At 35.9% G+C, this 27,090-nt stretch overlaps 1 protein-coding gene across 2 annotated transcripts; it reads left to right on the top strand.

The window, feature by feature from the left end:
• Window positions 1-8,319: 8,319 nt before the first annotated feature.
• Window positions 8,320-26,176, top strand: C1D (C1D nuclear receptor corepressor). Of its 2 annotated transcripts, none has more exons than XM_044264112.1 (5): window positions 8,320-8,400; window positions 19,911-20,057; window positions 21,033-21,099; window positions 21,410-21,465; window positions 24,534-26,176. In XM_044264112.1, the coding sequence occupies exons 2-5, from the start codon at window positions 19,920-19,922 to the stop codon at window positions 24,696-24,698; spliced, it is 426 nt and encodes a 141-aa protein (XP_044120047.1). In that variant the 5' UTR covers window positions 8,320-8,400; window positions 19,911-19,919; the 3' UTR covers window positions 24,699-26,176. The 2 variants fall into 2 exon arrangements, with proteins under 2 accessions (XP_044120047.1, XP_044120049.1); XM_044264114.1 differs by lacking the exon at window positions 8,320-8,400 and adding an exon at window positions 19,251-19,292.
• Window positions 26,177-27,090: the final 914 nt, after the last annotated feature.

Here is a 27,090-nt window from a genome sequence, read left to right as displayed (position 1 = left end):
TTCAGACAGTCTTAGGACATCATGCTCCATGGCAGAAAGAAAATCTCTGAATATTGTTTGTATCAGTTGTTTACATCTCTGTTGGGACCTTTTCCTTTTTTCATTGGTTGCCAATTCTCATTGGTTCTTTTGTTTCCTTAATTTTTTATGTATTTATAGTGTAGGAAAAGTAGACACAGAGAGTTCCCTGCCTTCCCAATATTAATTATCTGTATTCCTACAGTTATGAGGTTGAATAGATTACAGGGATTACTATAGGATAGATGCTTTAAAAGAGAAAGATTTGTCTCAAGGGGGGGTGTCTGGGTGGCTCAGTGGGTTAAAGCCTCTGCCTTTGGCTCAGATCATGATCCGGGTGTCCTGGGGTCGAGCCCCACAATGGGCTCTCTGCTTAGCAGGGAGCCTGCTTCCTCCTCTTCTCTCTCTCTCTCTCTGCCTGCCTCTTTGCCTACTTGTGATCTCTGCCTGTCAAATAAATAAATAAAATCTTAAAAAAAAAAAGGATTTGTCTCAAGGGCGTAAGTGAGGTCCTTGGGAAAATTGGTACAGCCTTCACATACTTCTGCACAAATGAACCTCTTTGTGGTTAAGTTGTTATTAGAGAAGAATGTCATGTCATGCCACCTAATAATTGTGAAATAAACTTTTCATTTTGTAATATGTTAGATTTATAGAATAGTTGCAACTATGATAGAGTTCTTGTCCACTTCTTACCAGTTTTCCCTAATGTCAATTCCTTTTTTTTTTTTTAAGATTGTATTTACGTATTTGAGATAGAGATATATATAGAGAGAGATCACACAGGCACAGGGAGAGGGAGAAGCAGACTCGCCACTGAGCAGAGTCCGATGCGGGGCTCGATCTCAGGACCCTGAGATCATGACCTGAGAGGTGAAAGCATACATTTAACCGACTAAGCCACCCAGGTGCCCTTCCCCAAATGTCAATTTTTAACTTACATTTGTACAGTTATCAAAACTAAGAAATTGACACATATCACTTTTAACTAAACTCTAGATCTTATTCAGATTTCACCAATTTTTCTCATTTTGTTTTGTTCCAGGATCCATGTCATAATACCACACTGCATTTAGCACCTAATAATTTTGTCAGAAATAATAAATTAAATTTGTTAATTTAATATTTATTTATTTGAGAAAGAGAGAGCGCCCCAGCAGTGGGGAGGGGCAGAGGGAGAAGAGAAGCAGACTTCCCACTGAGTGTGGAGTCTGACACAGGGCTTGATCTCACAACTCTGAGTTCATGACTTGAGCTGAAACCTAGAGCCAGATGCTTAGCTGAATGAGCCACCCAGGCTCAGTATTTTAGTCAGAAGTATTTTAAACAAAAATCTCAACCAATACTTGATTCTGTCTTTCTTCATTCTAACAGTTATTGTGTTGCAGTTATAACCAGAATTTTGTTAATATATAATTAAGTAAATTTTAAATAATATTTTTTCTTCCAATTTTCAAATTGGAGTATAAATCAAAATGTTTCTTACACAATTTACTATCAAATTTTTACTATAACTATGGAAATTTAACTTTAACTGAACTTTTCATCTTACTAACCATGTTTAGATAACTAGTTGACTAGAGGGGCTTCCTTAAAATACATAAAACAGGTTATTAGGATCTGTGGATAAAAAGAATAAGTTTGATGTCTGTATAATCAGAACTATGTACAATGTGCATATTCATTCTTTGAGTTAAAAATTAATAAACTGATAAAACAAAAATAGTTCTGATGTATCACAGAACCTTCAGATGAATACCTGGATAGTAATAATTATCAGATGGTAATTACTCCCTGTCTGCCTCTTGATACACAAATGTATACCTTCCAACAGACATGCAGCATTATGATAAAAAAATAAGGCTTTCACTTATTTCAGCAGTATTATATTTCACTACTATCACCTTTATAATATGAAATAAACCCCACTGAATATGTAGCTTACATATTAGGGGTAAGGTACCTTTACAGTTTTTGTTGTTGTTGTTTACTTTTACATTTTTTGGTTCAATAAATAACTCATAATATCTAGGAGAATGAACACTTTCCAAGAAGCCAAGCTTACTCCTTCTCCCATTTATATGTTTTTACTGAACGGTGGCAGTTAGCTAGTGCCACAATACTGTGTGCTATGTGGCATATAATTCTATCATTTATTTCTTTGGTGTCTGAAGAATTCAGCTAAGTTGGCCTACCTCTGATCTTGACCTGGGCTTACTTATGGGTCTGGGCATGGGCTAAGAGGCAGCTGGTTTGGTTGTGCTCAGTGGGATGACTGGGTTCTGCTCCACTTGACCCTCACCTTCCTCCTGGGATAATGAGCTAGCTCTATCCTTCTCATTGTGATGGAAAAAGCACAACAAAGCTTGTTTTCAAAGCCTTAAATTGCAAAATATAGTGACTAATTTCTGTCACAAAGTTTAGGAAGACCAATAGTGGTTGGAAATCATGATTTTACAGGTTTTATAGACTAGATTCAGAGCACTTAACTGAATCACACATGCCCATACCATTGATGAGGACTGATTTCTGAGTCTTGGACCATCTAAGAATGCCCTTTCCCTTACATTCTTGATCATCATTCCAGAGAAGTTAGGCTATTCTTCATGTGGGAATGGCAGGAGGCACAGAGCTACATGCAATTCATAGAATGGATTCACTCTGAGTAATAAATATATTTACTTTCACTATACCTATAAATATTGATTTTTTTGAAGGATGTTATTATGTGGCAAGGTTTCAGGGTATTTTTAAGGAGTACGACAGGAATCAATTTCTTAAATAAGCACTGAATTATCACAGTTATTTTTTAAAATGGCTAATTCTAGGGAGGTTTTAAAATCCTGTCTTTATACCATTTTTTGATGTAAATAATTTACGACGATAAAGGACAGTGAGTTGAAGATGAGTGTTATGGTCTGAATATTTGCGTCTCCCTCAAATTCATATGCTGAAATCCTAATGCCCAGTGTGATGGTACTAGAAGCTGGGGCCCTTGGGAAGTGATTAGGTCATGAGGGAGGAGTCCTTATGATGGGATTAGTGCCCTTTTAAACAAGGTCTGAGAGAACTCCCTTCTGCCTTCCCCAAGAGAGAGTACAAGAGGTTGATAGTCCACAGCTGGAAGAGAGCCTTCACCTAACCTTATTGGCACCCTAATCTCAGAACTTTCAGATTCTACAATTGTGAGAAGTAGCTGTCTATTGCTTATAAGTTACCCAGTCTGTGGCATTTTGTTATAGCAATGGGAAAGGACAAGGACAATAAGGGAAAACCTTATTGAAAAGACCTCTTTTTTGTATTTAGAATGACTTCTGAGCTGACAACCTAGCTTAAATTTTCTCATCCAACCAGATGGTTCAAGTGAATCAAGTATTCAACACTCAGAAAACAAAACAACAGCAACAACAACAACAACAAAAAAGGATGGAAGGAAGAAAAAAGCTCAAAGAAATAAAAGATAAAAGAAATAGAGGAGGAAGAGGCTTATTTATTTAGGTTAATTAGACAAACAGTACAGATAGTGATGGGATTAAATGTTCATCACCTAGAATCTCCTACTTGGTTTCAAGATAGAATATACTTACCATCTGGGCATTCTTCCTCAGGGTGCCATGAAACACTAATGACTTCCCCTGAACTAAGCCTAACATGCTCCTAAATTCTCATTATCTGTAATTTTTCTGTTTCTTACAACAGAAGTGAAATCGGTTGGAGTTAGACTGCAGATTGTCTTCTGAGCTAGCAAGTCAGGGCCCCACAAGGAGCTGGGCATACATGCAGAGATTTCCATCCCTCTGTACCTATCTGTCTGAACAAAGCTTACTCTCCATCAGTCCCTTTCCTGAAAGACTGGAAGAGAGGGAGTGGAGTTCAGGGAAGCTGAGTGGTAAAGAAGACTCACTTGCTTATTTATTCTCAATATCCAGCCTGAGAAGTAGGGAGAGTGATTTAGCCACTTTTGGCTCAATGATTAAACAATGAGGTCAATGAATGAGAACAAATTTCCAAATGCTGATGTGAACCAGCACACAGTTGTTTTTTAATCCATGATATATGAAACAAAGAAAGAAAGATAGAAACAAAGCTTGCTATTGGAATTGTTAATATTAGTATGATCTGCACTTTACTTTTCAAAATTGAGGGAGGGGGATGGGGGTAGCGATGGGCAATATTCTGCACATTGATATTTCATACACATAGACCATTATCTGTGGTGATTATTTCATCCCAGGTTTTTAAAGGTCACAAACAAGACAGGAGTCTTGTAAACAAACCCACCCATAAAGCTAGAGGGCTGAATTTCTCCCATCCACCATGCTTTTTCCCCCTCCATCTTGTCTTGTCTTTCTCGCCCCATCTCCTTCCTTCTTTCTTTCTTTTGTATTTTAAATTTATAGACAGGTTACAAGAATAATACAATGATCTCTCTTGTATCATTCACCTAGATTGACCAATTATAAACAAAACAGTTGGGGTACCTGAGTGGCTCAGTCAGTTAAGCGCTTGACTTTTGGTTTCGGCTCAGGTCACCACCTCATGGATCTTGAGATCAAGCCCCATATTGGGCTCTATCCTCAGTGGGGAGTCTACTTGAAGATTCTCTCCCTCTAGCCCTCTCCCACTCTCTCTTTCAAACAAATGGATAAATCTTTTTTTTTTTTTAAGATTTTATTTATTTATCATAGAGAGAGAGGGCGAGAGAGCAAGCACAGGCAGACAGAATGGCAGGCAGAGGCAGAGGGAGAAGTAGGCTCTCTGCCGAGCAAGAAGCCTGATGCAGGACTCAATCCCAGGACGCTGGGATCATGACCTGAGCTGAAGGCAGCTGCTTAACCAACTGAGCCACCCAGGCGTCCCCAAATGGATAAATCTTAAAAAAAAAAAACAAAAAACCAAACACTTTGCCACATCTGATATCTCTCTTCACATATAATTACTATTATCAGTAGTATTAGTATTTTTTCAGAACTATTTGAGAGTAAATTGTAGACAACATGGCCCTTAATCTAAATATTTACCCTTAATCTAAATATTTTAGCATGCATCTCCTGGGAGCAAGAACATTTTCTTAATCTAAATATTTTACCCTTAATCTAAATATTTTAGCATGCATCTCCTGGGAGCAAGAACATTTTCTAACATAATCACAGTACAATTATCAAATACAAAAAACTTAACATAGATTTAAACTATTACACAATATAAAATCTATATTCAATTTTACCAACTGCCCCGATAATATTCTTTGCAGAATTTTTTTTTTTCTTCTTCATTGATTCAGGATCTAATCCAGGATCACGCATTGCCTTTTTTTTTTTTTTTTTAAAGATTTTATTTATTTATTTGAGAGAGAAACAGTGAGAGAGAGCATGAGCGAGGAGAAGGTCAGAGAGCGAAGCAGACTCCCCATGGAGCTGGGAGCCTGATGTGGGACTCGATCCCAGGACTCCAGGATCACGCCCTGAGCCGAAGGCAGTCGTCCAACCAACTGCCACCCAGGCGTCCCCCTCACGCATTGCCTTTTGCTGTTGGTCCCTCTAGTCTCTCAATCTAGGACAGTTCTTTTCTTCTTCTTTTTTTAATCTTTAATGACATGAACATTTCTAAAGTAGAGCTTTTTTTTTTTTTTTTTTTTAAAGAATGTCCCGGGGCACCTGGGTGGCTCAGTGGGTTAAGCCACTGCCTTCGGCTCAGGTCATGATCCCAGGGTCCTGGGATCGAGTCCCGCATTAGGCTCTCTGCTCAGCAGGGAGGCTGCTTCCTCCTCTCTCTCTGCCTGTCTCTCTGCCTACTTGTGATCTCTCTCTGTCAAATAAATAAATAAATTAAAAAAAAAAAAAGAATGTCCCTCGCTTTGGCTGTGTTTGATATTTCCTGGGGATCAGACTCAGATAATATCCTTATGGCAGGAATAAATGAATGGAATGATTGTTTTTTATAGCAGAAAAACATTAAATGATGATTTGGTCTTAATGCATCACAAAAGGAAGCATATGATGTTAGTTTGTCCCATTAGTGATACTGAAATAGAACACTTGGTTTTATATCTATCAGATTTAGCTATTGTAAAATTACTGCTTTTACTTTCATAATTCAAAAATAACCTATGATGAAGTTTTAAGGTGGTGTAAATGTCCTGCGCACCATCAAACTTTCACCTAACAGTTCCAGCACCTACTGATGACTCTCACCTGAGTTTATTATTACGTAGGCTGTAAAATAGTGATTTTCTTTTGTTATCCAGAAGATAGAAAAAAAAATTCTAGTATTTTACTCTGATATTAATTGGGAGCCTAATTTTATTATACACAATTTGAATACTAAGATCTAAGAAACTTCCCAAATTTAACATCAGAATTTTCTTTTTCTATCAACATTAGAGTTTTCTAATTTCCTTTATTTTAGTGATAATATTGTATAATGATAATTCATGTTACTAATAAATAATATTTCTTAAATGCTTACTCTTTGCTGGGCACTAAGGAAAGCACTTGGGGTGCCTCATTTGTCTCATGTTATTATCAGCTCTATTTTTCCCAATGAGAATAGTAAGGATCAGAGAGATTAAATGATTTGCCTAGGGTCACATAGCTAGCTTGTCCTGAACAGCTACTTTTGCATTGTCCATCATCATTTGTACTCTGAAGTAATTGAATGGGAAGGGGTTGATGTACTCTGGGAATGCGGTCAGTGCCTTTATCTTCCAGTGCCAAGGCCACCTATTTTGTTAAATCTTGAGTCTCTTATTACAGCTAAGAGCTGGAGTATTCACTAGCACTAAGGTGAATTCAGCCTCCTGATGGGAAATAGAGTAACAGAAACTGTGATGTAGCATAAGGCAGTGGTTTTCAAATGCTATCAGGAGGCATTTTTCCCACCCTGTGGCCAGAGTTTTAGATAACTTCTTTTTTTTCTTCTCGTCTCTATTCCCCAATCCCTGCCAGTTTTAATGAGGTATAACTGACTTACAACACTGTATTAGTTTTAAGGGATACAATATAATGTATTAGTTAAGGCATACAATATAGTGATTTGATTATATTGTACTAGTTTAAGGCATACAATATACTGATTATATTTTATATATATGCATATATATATCGAATATAAAAAGTTACAAATGTAAAAATGATGCTCTTAATCGCTTACAGTAGTCCCCACGTTGTCATTAGAGACTATAGTCCAAGACCCAACACCTGCCCCTATGCCTGAAACTGCAGGCAGTATTGAACCCTGTATATACTGTCTTTTTCCTATACATACATTCTTATGACAAAGTTTAATTTGTCAATTAGGCACACTGAGAAATTAGCAACATTAATTAATAAAATAGCACAATTATAACACTATATTGTAATAAAAGCTATGTGAATATGGTCTCTCAAAATACCTTATTGTACTGTACTTACCCTTCTTTTTGTGATGACATGAGATGGCAAAATGCCTACGTGATGAGATAAACTGACGTAAAAGGTGCAGGCATCCTGACCTGGTGTTAGGCGACTCTTGACCTAATAATTCATCTGAGGAAGGCTCAAGCACTTCTGGATTGCGGTTGACCTCAGATAACTAAAACCAAAGAACGTGAAACCACGGTTAGGGGGGACTACTATACTACATTTCCAATTAGCAGTTTTTCCTCTCATATTCTGACTGTATTTATTAATATAATTTTATGCTTACTAAAACTAATAGTGAAAAATCCGTACTTGTATTTTGCCTATTTTTTCCGTTTTTCAATAAATTCATTTTTGCTGTACTTTACAAAGGTAACTTTTTTTTTTTTTAAAGCTTTTATTTATTTCATAGAAGGAGACAACGAGAGAGGGAATACAAGCAGGGGGAGTGGGAGACGGAGAAGCAGGTTTCCCGCTGATCAGCGAGCCTGATGAGGGGCTCCATCCTGGAGCTACCCAGGCGACCCCAAAGGAGTCTTTCAGTGATGAATTAAAGAACTTGTTGTTTCACCACAGATAATTTGGGAGTCCGCCCTAGACCGTCAATTTTGAGGCAGATATTTGGGGGTGTAGTTAAGAACCAAGGTCCTGGAACGAGTTTAGGCAAAAATAAAAACCTGAAAAAAGCTTTAGTAACTAACTTTTTTTTTCTTTTTTCTGATTAGTATGCTCAACTTGTATTATAATGGGTGTCCCAAGAATACAAATCTAGCAAAAGGTACCCCCTTCTTGGCCCAAATACTTCCACAGATTGGACGGAAGGCCTTGGAAAGTGGAGGGCCAGGGAAAAGGAGACGGGGGCTGGACGAGCGGCGTGAGGTTATCAGAGAGCGACGCCGGCGCTGCGGCCAGAGCCGGCGCCTCTTTGACGTCACCACCGCCCGACTGCTTTTCCGGGAGACAGGAGTAGAAGGCCAGTGAGGTATTATTCAAAGCTGGGGTTTGAGTTTTTCTCGTATTTCTGCAAAAGTTGGCTTCTTCTGGGAGTCCCCTTTTTCATCCCCGGGCTGACTGAGATAAGCGGGTCGGGCTGCGTAGCCGTCGCGAATGAGTTCCCTCCCACCCTAACGTTGGGGGCTGCGTTGTTGCAGGACCCCCACTTCGGCTTGTTCTGCGGCTGCTTGCCGCATTTGGCTAACCTTGGCCTCTCGCCAGTCTCTTTCGGTCTGGCCTTTAGTTTTTCCTCCTCAGCTCCTCCTTTTAAATATTGGGAGGTGAAGGAGAAATAAAATGACTTCACAATTTTCAGCTGCCGTCAAATCTTGTTTAGGGACGGAGGCCAAGGTGTCCGGTGTAGGGAAGTAACTTTACTATATTATCAAGGTTTATCCTTTACAGACGGCCTACCATCAGCCCACCTGAGATGGTAGGCTGATTTCGATTTAAAGTCGAAATCTGTGGTCGATAATCTCTACAAAGTCTTTCTTTATGCCTCAGGAAAGCTGGGTGCGATTCAAATTTCTGTTTAAATTATCTTTAATATCCTTCTGTGTGCTGACTGCAATTCAGTTTTGGCTTGATATAAAGATGTATATGCCCCGCTTATTAATCTCTTTGGACTGTATGATAATATACTAAATGGAGAATTAACTTTATTTTGACGTTGGATCTGAAAATGATGGATCCGAAAATAAAGACAATTCCTATTGAAATTCAGAGAACCGTTTGTGATTTGTGGACATGCTAGAACTCTTTGTTTTATTGAAAGATAAAATAATGACCCCGTGAGCAGTGGTTTTCCAAAATGTTACAGGGTGTTCTAGCTGCCTTCAAATAGTTAATGTTGTTTGTATCACAGGTCAGAGGTGATACAGTTTTTCATAAAACTGATTTTAATTTTCAAATGGTTCTTTATATGTGTTATCTCAGCTACTGATTCCAGTTGACCCTTCAAGTATGGTTTTGAATAGTCCACATTGGATTAGGGTATTTGGTCATTTTCACTTTAGTAAATTAATAACTATTATTGTAAGCTAATGTATTGAGCAGTAACTGAGCCAAGCATTGTTCTAATAGCTTTACCAATGTTACTCAGTTAACTTTCACAATAGTCCTATATATGGTTATTATTTTAGGGATAAGAATATTGTAATAAGCAAATTCCATGGTTTCGAAGATAATTTTCTGCTTCATATCTAATTTTGAAAATACTTTGAGTTAAACATTAGCATTAAATAATAGAAGTAAATTCATTATAATCTGATGTAATTATTCATCTCAAATCTGAGCAATCTTTTGTAATTTGTATCTTTATTCAGACTTTGGGATAAATTTGTTTTTTAGAGGTTAAGACCTTTAAAAGGAAAAAAATATCTTTTCTCAGGGATTTTACTGTAAGTTTGAAGGAGAATTAAAGGTGGCATCAATGTGGACTGTCTGCCAAAGGAACAATATAATTGATAGATTGTTGATGTGTGTTTCAGCATTATTTTCTAAGATAAATGCAGGGCAAAAAAAGGTTGTTATGGTAATAGAATTCTGGTGCGACATCCGCAGATGTCTCAAAAAATTTATAAAATTGGATTTTTTCCTGGCTTAGTTCATAATTGTATGTAACTCTACTTAGCATAGGAATGGAAATAGCGCTAGTATGTACCTTATGGTATAGTTTTCTTTTAGATCCATGTATGACTTCACAATATCTTTAAGTACAAACTCTAATCTGATATTAAGAATCTCAAAATGTGTCCGGAGTTTACTTCCATTGGTTTTGAAGGGGTAACAGTTACTTAGTACCTAATATGTGGCAAGACATTGTGTTAGTCATGTGCAGATGCAAATGTCATGCAACACAAATCCCACTTTGAAGGAATAGCATAAAGGATAAATAACCAGTGGGATGTTCTGGGCAGAGGAGTGTCATGATCTGATTGAGGTTTTTAACAGGATCACTCTGGCAGATATGTTAAGAACAGATTATTGTAGAGTATGGTAGGCAAAAACCTGACTAATTAGGAAGGTGTTGTAATAATTCACATGAGATGTAGTGGCTTCATAGGGTGAAAAGAAGTGAGTATGGTGAGAGTTCAATTTTGGATTTGTTTTGTAGGTAAAGCTAACAGATTTGTTTATGGATTGACTGTGGATTATAAGAGTAAACTAATTGTCAGGGACTTGAACAAGTTGAAGCGTGGAATTGCCATTAACTAAGAAGTGAAAAACTAAGGGAGAAGCAGGTGTGTGGGGGAAGATTAGGAGTTCAGTTATGACATGTTAGGTTTGGGATGTCTGTTAGTCATCCAAGTGGAGATGTTGAGTCTACCAAGTTTGGAGTTCGGTGGGGCAGAGTTCATTGCTGGAAAAGAACATTTGGGAGTTGTCAGTGAACAGATGGTACTTAAAATTGTGAGACTGGAGATAATCACCAAAGGAGTGAATGTAAACAGAAAAGTGGTATAAGATCTGAGTCCTTAGGCATTTTAACCTTCATAGGTTTGGGGAAATGAAAAACCAGCAGAGGAGACAGAATAAATAGCTAGTGAGGGACAGGAACTAGTGTGGAATTGAGGGCTGAGTAGTGTGTTCATTTTTGTCAAATATAATGAATGAATGGATCAAGTAAAACAAGATTTGACACCTTTGGGTTTATCAAGATACATGAGAAGTAGTATGATTGATGGTTATATAATAACCAAGTCTATGGAGAACCTTGGGAACAAAGAGGAAGAGATAGTTTTGTTTGGACGCTATGGGAGCCTTTATAGAGGAGGGACATTTGGTGCTGGTTTAAAGAATTAATGTTTCACTAGACCCAGAATACAGGGGATGGGGTGTGAAGATGGGGTATTCCAAGCAGAGGGAAAGGCCTTTCTTCTTTCCTTTCAAGGCCATACCTCCCAGTCAGTTGTTTTAAGGCTGCTTTTGCAAGTCCTCTCCTAGCCATTTCCTCATTCTGGATAATTATTCTTGCTCTAAGTCTGAAGAAATTCACAAAGGACACAAATTAATGCTAGTTATCCTCAACCAGGTACTTGCTCTGTTCCCCGACAATTCTTTTCTTTATCCCTACTCCTCCTAGCACACACTCTACAATGCCACGTAAATGAATAACACTTCCTGAGCATTTGCTACGTGCCAGGCAGTAAGGATTTATTTATTTAATAGATACTTATTTAGCAACTACGACATGCTGCCATGGTACTTGGAATGTAATAACAAGCAAAGACTTGCCCTGTACCAGGCTTACAGTCTAGTGTGGATGATGGGCATTCTTTAAATGATCACAGAAGTATAAAATTAAAACAATGACAGGGAGAAACCGCGGGCGCTGTGAGACTAATGGATGTGACTTGATCTGAGTGATGAGGGAGCTGGGGTAAGCAGGCAAAAAATGGTGGTGACTGGAGTCCTCACAATTCTAGGAGTTCTAAGGAGAGAATAAGGCCTGAGAGGCTTTTGTACGCGAGAATAGGGAGAAAAATGGCCTCATGGTGGCTAGAAAATTTTATGTGTAGAGAGGGGAATTTATTTATATAGTTCCTTAAAAGAGCTAAAGAATACAGGTTTACTTTTAGCTGCTAAGTTGGGGGAAATGACATCGGGCATATTTGGGAATACATTTCAAAATTTCAGATAATTGAAAAATTTACATATGATGTATAAAATATATATATTATAATATGTTATATTTATTATTGTTTTAAAATCTTCCTTCTGAGAGTATAATGTAAAATGTGCTCCCTTACCTCCCTGTTTATTGGTTTTCTGGAAGTAGCCATAGTTAGCAGCTTCTTTTGTATCCTTTAAGAAATTTACATGCAGGGGTGCCTGGGTGGCTCAGTCCTTAAGCATCTGCTTTTGGCTCAGGTCATGATCCCAGGGTTCTGGGATCAAGCCCTGAGTCAGTTGCCCTACTCAGTGGGAAGCCTGCTTCTCTCCCACTCCCCCTGCTTGTGTTCCCTCTTTCACTGTGTCTCTTTCTGTCAAATAAATAAATAAAATCTTTTTTTTTAAAAGAAATTTACACGCATATACAAGTATGCCTCAACATTCATATATCTTTTTGCTTAAAAGCAAATGGGTTGTATTATATATCTTGTTCAGTTTTTGTTCTGCATAACACTTTTTCACTGCCTCAAAGTATTTTATTGAATGACTATGTCATAATTTATTTAACCAGTTCTTGTTAATGGGCATGTAGATGGTTCTCTGCTTTAAAGTTTCACTATTTTGGGGCGCCTGGGTGCCTGGGTGGCTCAGTGGGTTAAAGCCTCTGTCTTCGGCTCAGGTCATGATCCTAGGGTTCTGGGATCAAGCCCCGCTTCGGGCTCTCTGCTCATCAGGGAGCCTGCTTCCTTCTCTCTCTCTGCCTGCCTCTCTGCCTACTTGAGATCTCTCTCTGTGTGTCAATAGATAAATAAAAATCTTTGAATAAAAAAAATAAAGTTTCACTGTTTTAAAGAGGGTTATAGTAGATGTCCTTGAACATTATCTTGTATGGAAATATACTCTTTGGGAAGTAAAATTGCTCCGTCAAAGAACTTCAACATACATAATTTTGAAGCACAGTGCCAAATTCCCATCAACCCCCCCCCATACTCAGTTTACATTCTGCTTCATAGTGCTTGAGAGACTTGTTTCTGCTCACCTTTGCCCATATTATGTACTATACCTCTTTTTAATTTTTGTTGTTTGGCAGATGAAAAGTGGTATCTTGTTTTAGTGATTTATGTTTCTTTGATTATATAAGATTTGAGTAGCTTTATGTTTATTGGTCATCTGGATTACTTTTGTATGAGAGCTTCTGATTTTGTTCATTTTTCTTTTGAGATGTAGGTTTTTGTTGTTAAGTTGATTAGTAGAGGTTCCTTTTTATTTGTCTTTGTGTTGCAAACATTTTCTCTAGTTTTACATAGGACTTTGACCTGTATTGGTATGTTTATTCATTTTTGCATGCACACATTTTTAGGAGGGCCAGATAAAGTGTAGGGCATCAGGATTTTTATAGAAGGAAATTTATGACATTATTGAAATAATTAGATATTCTGGAATGTCAGCTTTTGTTGGAAATGTTAGTAATAGAAACCTCATTTGAGGCCACAGGGTATGGGTTTTTTTTTTTTTTAAGATTTTATTTACTTGAGAGAGAGAGTGAGAGAGCGCACAAGCAGGGTGGGGGTGGAGAGGGAGAAACAGACTCCCGGCTGAGTAGGGAGCACAATGTGGGGCTTGATACCAGGATCATGGGATCTTAACCTGAGCTGAAGGCAGACACTTAACTGACTGAGTCACCCAGGTGCCACCCCCCACATAGGTTCTTACCTCTATTCTCAAGTATAAATAACTCATGTAGGCTAGCTATTTTTAAATTGTAAAGTGAAGATGTCCTGTAATTTTGCCCCTATATACTTCAGTATGCATCCTAAAATGATAACATTATATATAACTATGGTGCCATTTTCATAGCTGAATTCTAATTTCATAGCAAAATTATCAGTAATCTCTTAGTGTCATATAACATCTGATCCATATGCAGATTTTTTTGTCTCAAAATATTTTTTTAACACTTGATTTGAATCAAGATCCAAACAGTCTACATATTCCATTTGGTTGTTAGCTCTCCCAGATCTCCTTGATCTCATCTTCCTCTACTTTTTTCCTTTTCTTAGTTTTTCTTCATTACACTTTATTACAGAAACCAGGTCAATTGTCCTAGAGTATTTCTCATTTTAGATTCATCTGTTTGCTTTCTTGTGGTAACTTGTTTCTCTATCCTTTGTATTTCCTGTAAAATGGAAGTTAGCTTTAAAGGCTCAATTAGATTCAGATTCAACTTTTTGGGGGAAGTTGGAAATGTTACAGAGATGGTGCTGTGTATATCATGTTGCTTCACATTGGGAGATTCATAATGTTTGTGTTCTACTTTCAGTGATGTGGAGATTGATCCCTGGGCCTAAGTAGTAACTGTCTCACTCCTGTGTTGTCAACTTCCCCATCAAACCTTTATCTGTCAGTGATTGTTGTGTGAATCTGTAAATTCATTAGGGGTTGCAAAATGATGATTTTTTTTTTCAATTTGTCATTCCTTCATATTCGTTAGGTGGAATTTGAAGTCTAGTTTTATTACTTGGGAACCTGACAGTTAGGAATACCAAGGTTATTGCAGGGGAAATTCTGTCAGAACAGCAACTTGTAATGCCAGTAATGTACTTTTTTTGCTGTAGTTCCAAAGGCTTAATGGAGTGTGATGCTTTTTTTGATGTGACAGCTTGCCTAGGCTGCAGCCCCAGATATTCAGTCCAAAACCAATCTAGGTGTTGCTGTAAAAGTATTTGTAGATGTCATTAAAATCTACATATTATTTGACTGTAAGTTCAGGAGAATATTCTAGATAATCAGATGGGTTTTATTCAATCAGTTGAAAGCCTTTAGAAGCAGAGCTGAAGCTTCTGTGACAAAAAAGAAATTCCACATGTGGACAGCAATTTCAGCTTGTAGCCAAGACTTCTAGTATGCTCTTCCTTGATGGCCTGCCCTGTAGATTTTGGAATTACTTAGCCAGCCCGCACAGTTGCTTAAACCAGATTCTTGGAATAAATCTCTTCATATATCTCTTGTTGGTTTCTTGCAGTAAATGTCTTCAAATCTCCTTTTGGTTCAGCTGCTCTGGGTGAGCCCGGTCTGGTACCAGGAGCAGCTCCCCTGATGCCATTTTGTCAGTTAAGCCTTTCACTCTTGATTTTGGCTGAGGTCATGATCTCAGGGTTGTGAGATCGAGCCCCTTCGGCTCGAGCCACCTTGGCTTGAAGCTGGGCATGGAGCCTGCTTAAGATTCTCTCATTCTCTCATTCCGCCACAACTCCCCCCACCCCAAACTAGCATATGCATGCTGGCTCTCAAAAAAAAATCATGAAGAATAAAGAGTTAAAAAAATGAGTCTGCTTTGATCCTATTCCCTAATCCTGCCTCTTCTCAGAAAGAATGTCTCCTTTTTGTATATTTCTTTCCAGACCTTTTTCCAGACCATTTTCTATGTAGAAAAGGTCTGGAATATATACAGGTTTTTAAAAACGAATGGCATATGTTAGATACATATTGTTTTATATACAATGTTCTATGAATTTTTCATCATTTCTCATTGTGTGTTACTATATAAAGATTTACTTTTTTGTTTTTAATACTCTTTTGGATGGATGTGCTGTAATTCATTTAACTGTTTCCCTATTGATGAATATTTAGCTTAGTCTTTCCAATATTTTGTTAGAGGTTTTTCATTAAACAAATGTTTATTGATTGTCAGGTAGTGCTAGTGAACAAAACACAAAGATTTCTGCTCTCATGTGGTTATGAGGTAGCTATACAGTATATGAGTAAAATAAATATGTCATGCTACTGAGCACTGTGAGGTAGAGAAGGAGATAGGAGTACGGGAAGTTGGAGGGGGGTTGCATTTTAACAAAGGGTGGTCAGGAAAGGATTACCTATAGGTGACATTTGAGTAGAGATCTGGTGAAGGTGAAGTAATGAGCTCTGAAGCTCTTGGTGCAGGAGAAGCATTCTAGGAAGGGAAGAAGTACAAAGGTCCTGAGGTAGGGGCATGCCCCATGTGAAGGGGAAGAGCAATGAGGTCTTTTCGGCTGCAGTGGAATGAGCAAGAAGAGGTAGAGTGGGAGGAGATCAGGTCACAGAGGAGTCAGCAGAGGGAAGGCTTTTTGCAGGGAGTCCGATGCTGGGCTCCATCCCAGGACCCTGGGATTAGGACCTGAGCCAAAGGCAAATACTTAACTGACTGAGCCACCAAGGTGTCTGACCATTGTAAGAGTTTTGTCTTATATTGAACAAAGTGTGGTAAGCCTTTGGAAATTTCCAAGCGGGGTCATGATACAATCTGACTTCGATTTGGAGTGATCAATCTGCTTTCTTGATAGTAAACTGTCAGAATGGAAACAAGGAGGTCATTTAGGAGGCCTGTGTAACAATCTGGGCAACAACAGCGATGGCTTGGACTGACTTGGACCAGGATGGTGGCAATAGAGATGGTCTGGGACATGGTTGGATTCAAAATATGTCTTAAATATGGGGTGAGAGGGAAGAGTCAAGGACCATTCTGTAATTTTATGTCTGAACAGATGGAAAGGTGGAGTTGGAAAGACTCTAGCAGGCAAGATTTTGGTTTAGGCACATTATATTTGAAAATCTATTAACACTCAACCAGAGTTATTGAGTAAGCAGTTGGAAATGTGATTTGGAGTTCAGTGAGGAGGTCAGAGTTGGAGGTAAAGACCTGGGAGTCATCAGTATATTAATGCAATTTAAAGTCCTGAGCTCACCTGGGGAGTAAATTAGAGAGAAAAAAAGAATCAAGGACGGCCTGTGGGCATATCAAGGATAAGAGGCTGAGGATATGTATGGGATGCAGCAAAGGAGACCAAGAAAGGAGCCATGAGGTAGGAGGGAAACCAAGAAAATGCGATGCCCTGGAAACCAAAGGAAGTGAGTGAACAATGTCAAGTCATGAGAACTGAGAATTGACCATAGAATTTAAGTTGCCTGTCAAGAGCAATTTTGAGTGAGAAGGACGGGACCTGATTGTAGCCGATTTAAGAAAGAATAGAAGGAGAGGAATTGGGACTTAGAATAAGCACTCCTTTCCAAGGTTGAAAAATGTTTTTTTGCTGGAGGGGATGTGAAGTCAAGATGTTTCTTTTGTTGTCAAAAATGGAGAAATAAAATGTGGGAATCTTATGTTTAATGATAGAGCAGAGGGAAATACTGATACAAGAGAAAGTGGGAGAGACTGAGAGAAGAGTTAAAGGTGTCCATTTTAATAAATTTGTATGTATGTATGTATACAAGGATTTCTGTAAGCTACATTCTTAAGACTTCATGAGCCAAAGGGTATGTACATATAAAAAATTTATGCCAATTTATATTCGTTCGTTGTATACCCTTGCCAACATTGAACTTTGCTAATCTTTAAAATTATTGCCATTCTGATGGGAGATATCTGTATTATTTTAATTTGTAGGAGTTCTTTTTACATTCTAACTAATTCTTGATTATATTTTGGCAAATATTTTCTCCCAGGCTGTTTCTTGTCTTTTAACTTTGCATATGGTATACTTTTACTGTATTGTAGTTTTTTTTTTCCCCAGTTTTTATGTAGTTAAGTCTGTCACTCATTTCCTTTTATAGCATTTAGGTTTCATTTGGATCATATAAATATTTTAATAATCTTTTAATATATTTATACATTTATCTTTTTAATTCATCTGGAGTTTATTTTTCTGCATGTATCTCAGTTTTTCATCTTTTTTTTTGTTCTTAAACAGTTAAGTACCATAAGAATTAACTGTTTCTTAAAGGTTTGAAAGAAATTACCTATATCTTCCAGACTTGGAGCCTTTTTGGAGGGTAGCTCTTTGACCTTAAAAGTTTTTTTTCTGTGGTTAATCTATTTGGTTTATATACTTCTTTTTAGGTTAATTTTGATAATTGATTACCCGTCCCCCAGCACCCTCCAGATTTTCAAATTTATTGGCTTAAAATTCTTCATAAGGAGAATAAACTCTTAAGTCTTCTCTACATTTGCAGTATATCCCTTGTACTTATACCTTTATCTGGGCAGCAGCTGCTGGAGCCTTCCAAGATCTAGAGATTTTGGTTTGGCTGTTTTCAGCCCTCATGGCCCAGTTCTTAGTGCCCTTGACTTGGAGTTATTCATACATTCACCTTCTCTTTTGTTTGTGGGAGATTGGAGTCCTTGACTCTCTTTCCTATCACCCTGATCCCATTTGCTCTTTAGCTTGCAAAAATTTATGCTGTTGAGGTCTGCTGATGTTTCCAGCATTACTATGGACTTAGTTTTGGATTCTTCTGTCATTGGAGAGATTTGGGGAGGGATGAGAGGCAAATACATATTTTTTGTTAGACTTTTGAAATAGGAATTCCTGTTTCAAAATATGAATATATATATACACACACAATTCTTTCCTGTGTGGTTTTCTTTTATCATGTCCTTTGTTTAATTGCTGGTTGCACAGTAGTTTAGATAGTAACTTTACAGCCCAAGTAGTGGTAGTCAGATGGACTTCATTGTTTTTTTTTTTTTTTAATGAAACCAGATGTCTCAGCAGAATGTACTTGTTGAATAGAAATATTGATACATTGTCACTGAATATTCCAACAGTACTTTTTAAAGTTAAGTGACATAGTTGTAACATTTAGAATTATAAGGGACTTTACATATTATTAAGGCAACTGCCTTATTTTATGGATGAAATATTTGAGGCCAGAGACTTTTAGTGATTTATCTAAGGTGACAAATTCAGTGATCAAGCAGGACAGAAAGCTCAAGTCTCTTTACTTAAATTCTACTATGTTTTGCTATTTTACACATTGTTTGTTCTACTTAGCTTTGTAATGAAAGAGGTATTTTCAGCTAATGTGTATTTTTTAAACCTACAGATGGTATGTGTGGCTTGGAATTGCTTCTGAAAATTTAGTGTTAGATATCATATTAAATATGTTGGTGTGGATTTTGGTTTTTCTCACATAGATATTATGTATTATGATATAAATGAATTTTAAAAGAATGGGCTCTAGATATACTCTAGCTTAAATGAAAATCATATCATTTATTTCTCCCAGGTTTCCTCTTTTCTGCTGGTAAATTTTATGTGATTTATGAACTCTCTGAATTTTTTTTTTTAAAGATTTTATTTATTTATTTGACAGAGATCACAAGTAGGCTGAGAGACAGGCAGAGAGAGAAGGAAGCAGAGTCCCCACTGAGCAGAGAGCCTGATGCGGGGCTCGATCCTGGGATCATGACCTGAGCTGAAAGCAGGGACTTTAACCCACTGAGCCACCCAGGTGCCCCCATCTCTGAATTTTTTATTAATATTTTAAAGAGGCTTAAAGAACATATATAAATGTAAATACAGGCTTAAAAATGATTTTAGTGATAAATAGTCATAAGCTATTTCAGACCTAGGTTTTCTAATTTTTTAGTTTAATGTACCATGCTGCTAGATCAACACCTAAATTTAGAAGGGCTAAAATTTTTCAAAGTTTTTCAAAGAAAGAGCTTATTATTTTTTCAGCAAGCATAAGGGATAGGATATACTCATCATACTTTGATAGCTTTGCTTAATCTTTAATTTCAACAGGTTTTTTTTTGAAAGTTTTTAAAGTGTGGGATTTTGATTATTGATAATCTTTTGTTCTTGAAAGGTATTGAGGCTCTGATATATGTAGCATTAGTGGACTTGGATGATTCTCTTCTCTTCCTACCACTCAAACAATTTGAGGAGGGAAAGTTTGAATGTAGTTACTCTAAAATTATAATTTAAGAAGATTTGTTTAATTATCTTCAGGTTTCAACTCTTTTAGTACTTTTTAAATACATGATATAGCCTATTGATTTTGTTTTTATAAACTAAAGAGCAGTCTCTGTCTCCCACGAACTCTAAGAATTTAATTTTTTTCCAGTTGTTCATAATGGCAAGTGAAGAAATTAATGAAGACTATCCAGTAGAAATTCATGAGTATTTATCAACATTTGAGAATTCCATTGGTGCTGTGGATGAGATGCTGAAGACCATGATGTCTGTTTCTAGAAATGAGTTGTTGCAGAAGGTATTTTAAAAATGTAATTTCTAAAAACATAATTCTTGAAACAGAGTGCTATGTTATGAAAATATATAGAGGACATAGATGACTGACATATGCTCCTTTCCCCCTTAATTTCAATTTTATAAGTATTTGGATATTTTTAGGGGGGAAAAAACAAAACAGAACTCCAACCTTAGGAAATACTAACTATATTTTTATTTTGACTTGGTTTTGAGAAAAAGGAGCACTTACAACATTCTTTTTGACAGGCTCTGTCTTTGACCTTTTAAATATTACAATGATGTTATCAGGGTTTCTGGAAACCCTATAGGACAAAAAGAGTAAATTGACTCTGACAGTCTAAAACAAATCTCATTATGTTTCTTCTGTCTTTGGTATTGCCTAAGCATTTTAGCCTGCCTCTTATACATAAATGCATCATGTACAGTGTTTATATTGATAAATTACTTTTGACATACAAAACCCAGATCATAACTCCTGAAATTAAAATAATTGAAAAGAATTTTTCTTGGATTATACACATTCCTTGTCTAAAGTAAAGATGATACCCTGAAGTGAAAATTTGTGGGCAAAAATCACCAGTTAACAAAACTTTTTTTTTTTTAACATTTTTATTTATTTATCAGAGAGAGAGAGGGAATGAGAGCGAACACAGGCAGACAGAATGGCAGGTAGAGGCAGAGGGAGAAGGAGGCTCCCTGCCGAGCAAGGAGCCCGATGTGGGACTCGATCCCAGGACGCTGGGATCATGACCTGAGCCGAAGGCAGCTCCTTAACCAACTGAGCCACCCAGGTGTCCCCAAAACTTTTTTTTTGGTAAACTATTTTCAAGATCATTTGGTTATTGGATTATAGTAAGTGAAGGAAATATCTCTTTGATATATTGTATTTGGTGAAAGTTTAAAATAATGTGATGGTGCTCAAAATTTGTATGTATTTCTTTTTTCTTTCTCTCTCTCTCTCTCTCTTTTTTAATAGTTGGACCCCCTTGAACAAGCCAAAGTGGATTTAGTTTCTGCTTACACATTAAATTCAATGTTTTGGGGTATGTATATTAATTTGGAGTTAATTAGCAAATTATTTATTATTTCAAAGGTGATTTATTCTTTAAATGCTAGCACTTTATATACAGTTACACTTTATGGCAATTTTAATAGTCAAATATTTATTTCCTTCAAGTCAGAATACCAGATATCCATGAGGCACATAAAATTTAGTATTACATAGAGGTTGAATAATTTAAGATTTAATTAATGATTTTTTGTGATATTTCTTATTTGTGAGTAACTAGAATTTCTTTAATTAATGCTCTTAACTAATATGCCATTTTATTCCATGAAATCTTTGTCTTACAGTTTATTTGGCGACTCAGGGAGTTAATCCTAAGGAACATCCTGTAAAGCAGGAATTGGTAAGATTGCAGTGGATTTCTTTTTATTTGGCTATTTGTTGTGGTATTCCTGAAGTCAAACTGACAGTACCTTTATCATACTAGTGATGGAGAACAAAATTATTTAAAGTCCAAATTACGAAAGTGAGCCAGATTTCCTCCTGTCTTTTCCTTACCTTTGTGAGAGAAATAATGTTCCTTATATTTTATAAATCTCTGGATGGGAAAATGTTAAAATTCAAGTAATTATTTATAACTTCCATATTATTTTTTCTATAAATTCTCGAAATCCTGTTCATCTCTACAACTGCCTTTTTTAAAAAAAACTCTTACACAATTCTTAAAAGTATATTCTAGTTGATTTACTAGCAAAGACGGGAAAGTTTCTCCCCCGCCTTTTCAATTCTTCCATTAATTCATTTTCTCAGCAGTAAAGAATCCAGTTCAGCAACAAAGCTAAAAGCTTTTTTGGCACCAGTTGTATGTGTACTGTCCAGTAATTCTGCATTAGTGACATATTTACAACCTGTAATAAATCTTCTAGGTTTGTCTTTGTATTCCATTTAGATGTATAAGTACAGTATATAAGGTCTAGTATCATGGAGTTTTTGCTGACTTCAAAAATTAAATCATTCAATATGAAAGAAAAAATTAGAAATCTAACTTAAAGTTTGTTACCTTCTTGACTTGGCTTTATGAATAAGAATATTAATAAATTTATTCTTTGTTTATAAGATATGAAGTAAATATGTGAAATACATTTGACACTATATTATTATTCTCAAGTCTTATGGTGGTTGATATGTATGTTATTTACAACTTAGAATACTTGATCATTTATTTATAAAAAAATGAATAAACCAGATATCTTGTCTTCATTCTATAAATATATGGACTAAGGCATTGTCTTCTTTTAAAGTTCTTGGGCAAAAAACAAATTTATTTTTAAATACAGAAATTGTGAAAAATACTTAGAGCAAAAATGTGAAACGGTATGAGGCACAGATCTTTATTTGACCAGTGATACTGACTTTAAAATCTTAAGAAGTATGCCCTGTATCATCTGTTTTCAACTTTCTAGTACAGACTTTACATTTATAAGGTTTCTCATTTTTCCTTTAACACAAAGTTATTTTTAGTGTCTTGATACTTGATTCTGTCATTGGAAATGGATAAAATCATCATCTGTCTTTTTTCTCTGTCATAACCCACTTTATGGAGAGTACATTCATATTCTGAATGATGCTTGGGACATAAAAAGCATACATAAACCCATTCCCCTTTTCTGACCTTGTGACAGACATCACTAATTGATCACAGAGTTAGTGTATGAGAGAAAATCTGTCTGTCATGTATATCATGAGTGGGGAAAGGCACTGAAAATAGACATTTTTTTTGTTCAACAAATGATTGAGTGCCTACTGGAAGCCAGGCATTATATCCAAGTGAGATGATTCCTCTGTGAATAAAGCTGTAGAATACCACTGCCCTTGTTGCTGATGCCAGACTATCTAGTGGAGGGAGACAAGCAATTAATGTAAACAAATAATATAAATACATTTACAGTATGTTGGAAAGTTATATGTAAAATATATAGATATATATGTTAAAAAGTTATATGTTATGGGAAAAGAAATAGTATAAGACAAGGGGGATTGGAGTGCTTGAGTAGGATTGCCATTTTAAATGGCAGGGCCTATTAACAAGGTTAACATTTGAGCCAGTTGGAAGGGAGAGAGGGGGTGGCTGTGTGGATATTTGAGGAAGGTCATTCCAGGCAAGCCTGGGGTGGGTGTATGTTGGGAGGACTTGGGCTTTTACTCTAAGGGAAGTAGAGAGCTGTGAGAGGATTTTGAGCAGAGTTGTCAGCCTTTCACAGTTAAAAAATTCTAGGGGTTTTGAATTTTTCTGATTATATTTCTGTAACTATTTTTATTACTTTAATGAAACTTGCTTTTTGTCAGTGATTAATCATTTACTATGCTGTTTTCGGCTGTCATCCCCTTTATTTCTCCAGTGAAAGTAGAGAATAGCCCTTTATTCTGATTAATGGTCTCAGAAGATTCGAAGTGGTATGGCAACCTATTATGTTTCTCACCTTGTAAAGTCTGATTAGAACTGTGTATTTGATTAAAAGTATTGTGTGCTTATTGATCAAAACTATAAAATTGAACAAAAAAACCTTGTATTTTTAATTTTTTAAAAATTTCTTTTAAAAAAGAGTTTATTTATTTGACAGAGAGAGATCACAAGTAGGCAGAGAGGCAGGCAGAGAGAGAGGAGGAAGCAGGCTCCCTGCTGAGCAGAGAGCCCGATGCAGGGCTTGATCCCAGGACCCTGAGATCATGACCTGAACTGAAGGCAGAGACTTGAACCCACTGAGCCGCCCAGGCGCCCCCAAAACCTTGTGTTTTAATTTTGCTTATTTTAATTGTGATACTAGAAGGTAAAATAAAAAAATAGTTAAATAGTATTTCTTCTTTTTTTTTTTTTCCCCCAATTTATTTATTTTCAGAAAAACATTATTCATTATTTTTTCACCACACCCAGTGCTCCATGCAAGCTGTGCCCTCTATAATACCCACCACCTGGTACCCCAACCTCCCACCCCCCCGCCACTTCAAACCCTTCAGACTGTTTTTCAGAGTCCATAGTCTCTCATGGTTCACCTTCTATTTTCGGTTTAGAAAAGTTTCAAGAAAGTTTAATTTGTGTGTTTTGTACAAGTATATGAGAGCTCTATTTTAGATTATAGACTTCGGATACATAAGAGTTATGTGGATTTAGGTTAATGTTAAATTAAAACATGTATAACCACATGTAAACAATTCAAGGATGTCTTAGTCTAGTTCTTCCCCTTTTGAAACACTCCAAATACTTCTGAAATGACTTCTTAATGTCCATTCCCTGCAGACTGTGAGCTCCAGGAGAGCATGGAGCATGTTTATCCTATTCACTTGCACTTACTAGCACCACTCAATAGGCAATAAATACATATATGTTGAATTTAACTGAGGGATAGTATAATAAAGCTTAGCAGTGGTGAACAGCTTAGTAAATTTATTGCCTTTTTTTTTTTTATCTTTAAGGAAAGAATCAGAGTATACATGAACAGAGTCAAGGAAATAACAGACAAGAAAAAGGCTGCCAAGCTGGACAGAGGTGCAGCTTCAAGATTTGTGAAAAATGCCCTTTGGGAACCAAAACCTAAAAATGCATCCAAAGTTGCCAATAAAGGAAAAAGTAAAAATTAACCCTTTGGTTTTGATGTACATATATTGAAAAAGTACATCATTTTTTATTGTTTTCCACAAAATAGATGATTATGTGGCAATTCAAGGTTTAAATGTATTTGTTATTGAATTCATATATAAAATTTACATTTTAAATTTATAATGCTAAATATTCTTTTCCCTAGAAAGATTAAGTTAATCTTTATTGATTTTCCTATAGAACACAATGAGGTTTTTAACACTGTGATATATTTTATATTTATAGTTTATCATCTCTCTTGAAAAGACTCTTATTTCCTTATATAGGTCAATCTTTCAAGTACCGTTTTACAAGCAACTTTGAAATTTAAGTTAAATGTTCTTTGTAAACATTTGTCTATTTTAAATGAATAATGACTTTATGAAGTATGCTATCTGAAGGCTGAAGTTATAAATACATCTGTTTTCCCTGTTAATATTAAGAAAGAATGAAATGATTTAATGTTCTTTTTTTTTTTCTATGTAGCTACTTCATCATGTTTTCATGATTCTGGGAATTATTGCTTTTTTTGATATTTGAAGTGTGAAATTAAGACTTTGAGGTTATATTTTAATTCTTGGCAGTTTGCCTCTTTGTTCCATTTAAGGTAAAATATATTCTCATTAGCTTTAGATGGGAAATGAGGCTGTCTATTGATGTCTCAATTTTGACATAATGGGTATACCTTACCAATAAAAGCTGTAAAGGTTGTATAGCTGACTGTTTATTTTTCTCTTTTGTATAATTTTGCCCCTGGAATTAGGGAGATAGGTTTTAGAAATAATTAAGAATAGAGAAACTCATAAGTTTTTGTTGCCTATGCATTGTACCCATAGATCTCTTGGTCTCACTTTTTCAGATTTTTTGATTACATGTTTTCGAGGTGATACTGAGTACCTACAAGTATTTTGGAACAACTTTCTATGTTTATATAATACCACAGTTAAGGAGAGGACAAGTCCAAAGGAGATTATATTGTGTTTATATTCTGATTTATTTTTCCAGAATATTTGTTACAGAGAATTCTACATGCTAAAAAATTTTTTTAATCTCTCAGTCCTTGAATTTTAATTATATGCTTTTAATGCTTTCAGTCTATGAATTCACATCATTATGTAAAGGAATGCCAAGTACAGTAAAGTACTTTAATTTTTGAAAAAGAAGTTGTTAAAATTTTCTGCGTGATTAATTCTCCATAAGTAACCTTGAATAAATGGATTTCTTGATTTATGGTAGAAGATATTGGAAATGGTCTTAAAATGTAATGGGTTTTGTAAAGCATGTTGAACTCTTTCTGTGGCACATGAAGAGGAAGTCACTGATAGATGCAGAGAGTCTTTTGGCTCAGATGTCAGACAGTTTTTGAAGTGGAAGTACATGTATAGTTGCTTCATTCCTTTTTTCATCCTCATCCTCTCAAATTTCTAGCTTTTTGAAAAAGTAACTTCTTCACAAGAGAAATAAATGTTATTATGAGCAAGTGTAGTGTGCATGCGTTATTTATTACAAGGAAACTTACAACTTGCGTGTTCTGTATATTTCTAATTTCATAAAGAAAATAATGAAAAATGTCATTCAGTTGCAGAAAATCATTAGACAAGTTATTGGTTTGTGAAAATCCAACTCTAAATTCTGTTAAATTGGAGTTTCTTAGTAAATAATTTGTTCAGTGCTTTATTAGGAAAAGTAGTACAACTAAAATGTTAGTTGAGTGTATTGTCTTTTATAATGTAGAATTAGAAATACTCATTACCTGGCACATAATAAGGAACTAAATGGTAGTAGTGCAATGAGTGCTCATTTGTTGTTGTTGTTGTTTATTCATTTCACAAATATTTAATGACATACACATTGCCAAATATTGTGCGGGTTCCAAGGAAGACAGCTCCAGCCTTTATTCTATTTTTATTAAGCATTATGAAAAAAGTAATCTTTTTGTTCAATTCAGTTTTTCAGAGTTACTAGGAAATTTATGACAAATTGTGCTCATTAACCTTAGTCAGAACCATAAAGGGTGATGGGTTGATCTATTTGACTATGGTGTAGTTATTGTTAACATAGTTTTTTCCAAATGACAGTCTGCTCTAAGTTTAGATGTTAATCACATCTTTTATTAATCTCCTTGGGAATTAACAAGTTGGAGAGGTTATAGCTATAGATATTTTTAAGATTAGAATTATAGACTATTAATCTAATACTAAATAATGAGGTTTTGTCTTTTAATATTATTTTAAGTACAATTTTCTTGTTCATAGTTGCAGGATGGGAATTCATTTTAGTAAAGTAGAATATGTTAAGAGGAAAATTGAAGGTTGAATTATGGTTTACATTCCTGGAATTAGGAGGTTATGTCAAGTTGATTGGTTTTTAAAATACCCTGCAGATTAAAAATTA

This window comes from Neovison vison, chromosome 8, assembly GCF_020171115.1.
Source record: "Neovison vison isolate M4711 chromosome 8, ASM_NN_V1, whole genome shotgun sequence".
In the NCBI taxonomy this organism is placed as follows: Eukaryota; Metazoa; Chordata; class Mammalia; order Carnivora; family Mustelidae; genus Neogale; species Neogale vison.
Note: the sequence above shows the minus strand (reverse complement) of the source record. Positions and strands in the feature narration are given on the sequence as shown.